Source organism: Spodoptera frugiperda, chromosome 27, assembly GCF_023101765.2.
Source record: "Spodoptera frugiperda isolate SF20-4 chromosome 27, AGI-APGP_CSIRO_Sfru_2.0, whole genome shotgun sequence".
Taxonomy (NCBI): Eukaryota; Metazoa; Arthropoda; class Insecta; order Lepidoptera; family Noctuidae; genus Spodoptera; species Spodoptera frugiperda.
Window position 1 is genome coordinate 10,513,117 of NC_064238.1, and position 2,930 is coordinate 10,516,046.

The 2,930-nt window shown below is 38.1% G+C and overlaps 1 protein-coding gene across 1 annotated transcript; it reads left to right on the forward strand.

Annotated features, from left to right (window-relative positions):
* Nucleotides 1–708: 708 nt before the first annotated feature.
* LOC126912627 (uncharacterized) lies at nt 709–1,881 on the forward strand. The gene has a single exon (XM_050705640.1). The coding sequence runs from the start codon at nt 709–711 to the stop codon at nt 1,879–1,881; it is 1,173 nt and encodes a 390-aa protein (XP_050561597.1).
* The last annotated feature ends 1,049 nt before the right edge of the window (nt 1,882–2,930 follow it).

The following is a 2,930-nucleotide window of genomic DNA, read 5'->3' on the forward strand; positions in this document are numbered from 1 at the left end:
TGGCAGTATTTGTAGATGTCGTTGTTCAAAAGAAGGATTTATTGGCCGCATTATGAATTGCTATATCGTCTTTGTGCATTTCGTTTTTGGTTTTAAGATATTGTGTCTGGTGCGTGACAATGATTAATTGTTGTTGTTGCATTTCTTGAAAAATTAAATTGTACTTTTTAATATATCACGATACATAAGCTTTTCGTCATATAAGGAACATTTTCAGATTGAGTCTTGATAAAAACAAAACACTGGCTGACCCATTTATGTTTTAATGCATTGAAAAAAGTCAAGTCCAAGCCGTGCTCTCAGGATATTATAACTGTTCATATCAGCGAGTCCTCGGGCGGCAGAGCAGGGTACTGGGCAATTTCCTGGTGATTTCCTGGCCGACGACGTCGCCGCACGACAAAAGGGACTAATCTCTGGAAGGAACTCTATTTTACACTTCATTACATTCCAAAACGTTTTATTAAATCTCCATCGGCTTGTATTACCTGGAGTTCTCAGGAAACTTTCTTATTTCATGTTTGTTTCAACAGATTTGGAATTCTGTATTTCTGTATGTATTAACATTATTTTACAAGCTCGCCGCTTTTATCACCTCATTTTCATTTTATTTTTCGAGTGCATTTGGGATGGAATGGTTTAAATTTTCAGTTACCCGCGAGTACGCGTAAAGTGCGGTCGCGTCATGTACCTACGGTGCTAGAAAAAATGACGTCGAACTCGAAAGTAATTAAGTGCAATAACTGTAATATTGTGATATGTGAGGTGTTAGCCTATATCCAAAACAAATTGGATGTTATGGATGAAGAAAGCTTGTTGAGATTGTGTGTCACAAGTTTTTCTGAAGATGAGATCGAAGCAGCTAAAAACTTGCTGTTTGACTCAATCACCACTACAAGACGCAAAATTTCGCGTAAGAGAGAAGGAAAATCACAGAGGGATCTTGCAGATATAATAACATTATTTAAAGAAACAGATCCAGAATTAGTACCCATATTTGTTGCGCGGGAACTACATAAACTACCACCTATAACGTTTGATCATCTGGATGCAAGCAAACTTCTAAAGGATATGTTGTTATTGCAAAATGAGTTAAAAATTATTAAGGAATCCTATGTGACCAACAAACAATTCGACGATTTCAAATTACAAATTGAGCAGTCCAAATATCATACATCAGATTGTACAATAACTGATCTACCTCACAATACAGAAAAGCAAAACGCAACGATGACGCCGTCGACGGCGGATTCCGAGAAATGCGATGATACTCCATCCCTTTCGTACGCGGAATGCATTAGTCAATCTGTCTCTCTCTCACCTACAACCTCGCGCGTGGAGGCCTCAACCGCGGTTTCGACGCAGGCACCGCGCAGGCGCGCGAGTCCTGAGCGCGCGGGCGCCGTGCGGGAGCGGTCTATGCCACAAGCGACAAGCGGGAGCGAGAAATTACAACCCAATAAGGAGGATAAGAATGAATGGACAACTGTACAGAAAAAGAAGCCAAGGTACAAGTTTGCAGGAAGTAGAGGAAAAGCGGCTTCGGAAGTGGACACAAAATTTAAAGCTGCGGAAATGAATATTCCATTATTTATATCCCGTGTTGATAAAGAAGTAACGGACAGCGATATTATTGAATACATACGGTCGAAGACACAAACGACCGTAACAATAAAGAAAATTATAATGCAGAAGGAAAGAAATTATAATGCATTTAAAATCTTTGTACCACACCACAAACTCACAAAGTTTTTAGATGATAGCCTATGGCCAGAAGGTGTGTCGTTCAGGCGTTTTGTTTACTTTAATAAAACTAAGCAACGCGCTAAGCAAGGCGCTAACGATGCAGTTTTGACTAGTGATGTGAAACATAACAATTAATAATGGGTACACAAACAAATACAAATACTACTACTTCTTTATCTAAGTTTGTCAGTTTTAACTGTAAATCGATAAAAAGATCAATTGATTGTGTTAGAAAACTGTGTTGCTCGGCGGATATAGTAGCCCTACAGGAGACCTGGCTATTTCCCTATGACATACCGATATTGGGCACAATCGATCAGGATTTTGCGTACACAGGCACATCAGCGGTGGATCTTTCAACCGGTGTTTTTAAAGGACGACCTTACGGCGGTGTGGCAATATTGTGGCGTAAAAGTGTGTTCAAAGAGGTAACTGTTATTGAGTGCAATAATCCGCGTATCAGTGCAATAAAAGTGTCTATAGGAGATCGTGCATTCCTTGTGTTTAGTATTTACATGCCGACAAATGGAATAGACAATTTGGAGGAGTTTACGACATGTTTTGGCGAGGTATGTGCGATAGTAGACCATTACTCTATAGAATCTGTGTACTTACTAGGAGATTTTAATGCTCATCCGGGAGAATTGTTCGGTAACGAATTAATTAATTTATGTATGGATCAACAATGGTCCTGTGTGGATATAGATGTACTAGGAAGTGTAGCAAATAATTATACATTTATAAGCGAGGCTCACGGGTGTGTGAGGTGGCTCGATCACTGTGTTACTAGTCAATCTGCCAAACAAACTGTTAAGAATGTATATGTTAATTATGATATCTTTTGGTCAGATCATTTGCCCATAGTCATTGAGTGTGAGTTAAGTGCAATTATATGTAAAAATAACCATTGTAGTATTAATAGAATAAATAAAGCTGTATGGGGCTATAGAACTAAGGAGCAGATAAAAAGTTATACCAAATTGTGCAATAGTAAACTTAAATTAATAGATTTTCCTGTAGAGTTAAGGCAATGTAGTTGTGATATTTGTAATTGTAAGGAACATAGAATATATTTAGATAAACTATATAAGGATATAATAAGGACAATAACAGACTCAGCTATTAACACTTGTAATACTCAGTCTCATAAGCGTAAGAAAAAGCATGTGATAGGCTGGAATAAG

Excerpts from the sequence above, each read along its gene's own strand:
- LOC126912627 (XM_050705640.1), top strand. The coding sequence starts at position 709 with ATGACGTCGAACTCGAAAGTAATTAAGTGCAATAACTGTAATATTGTG.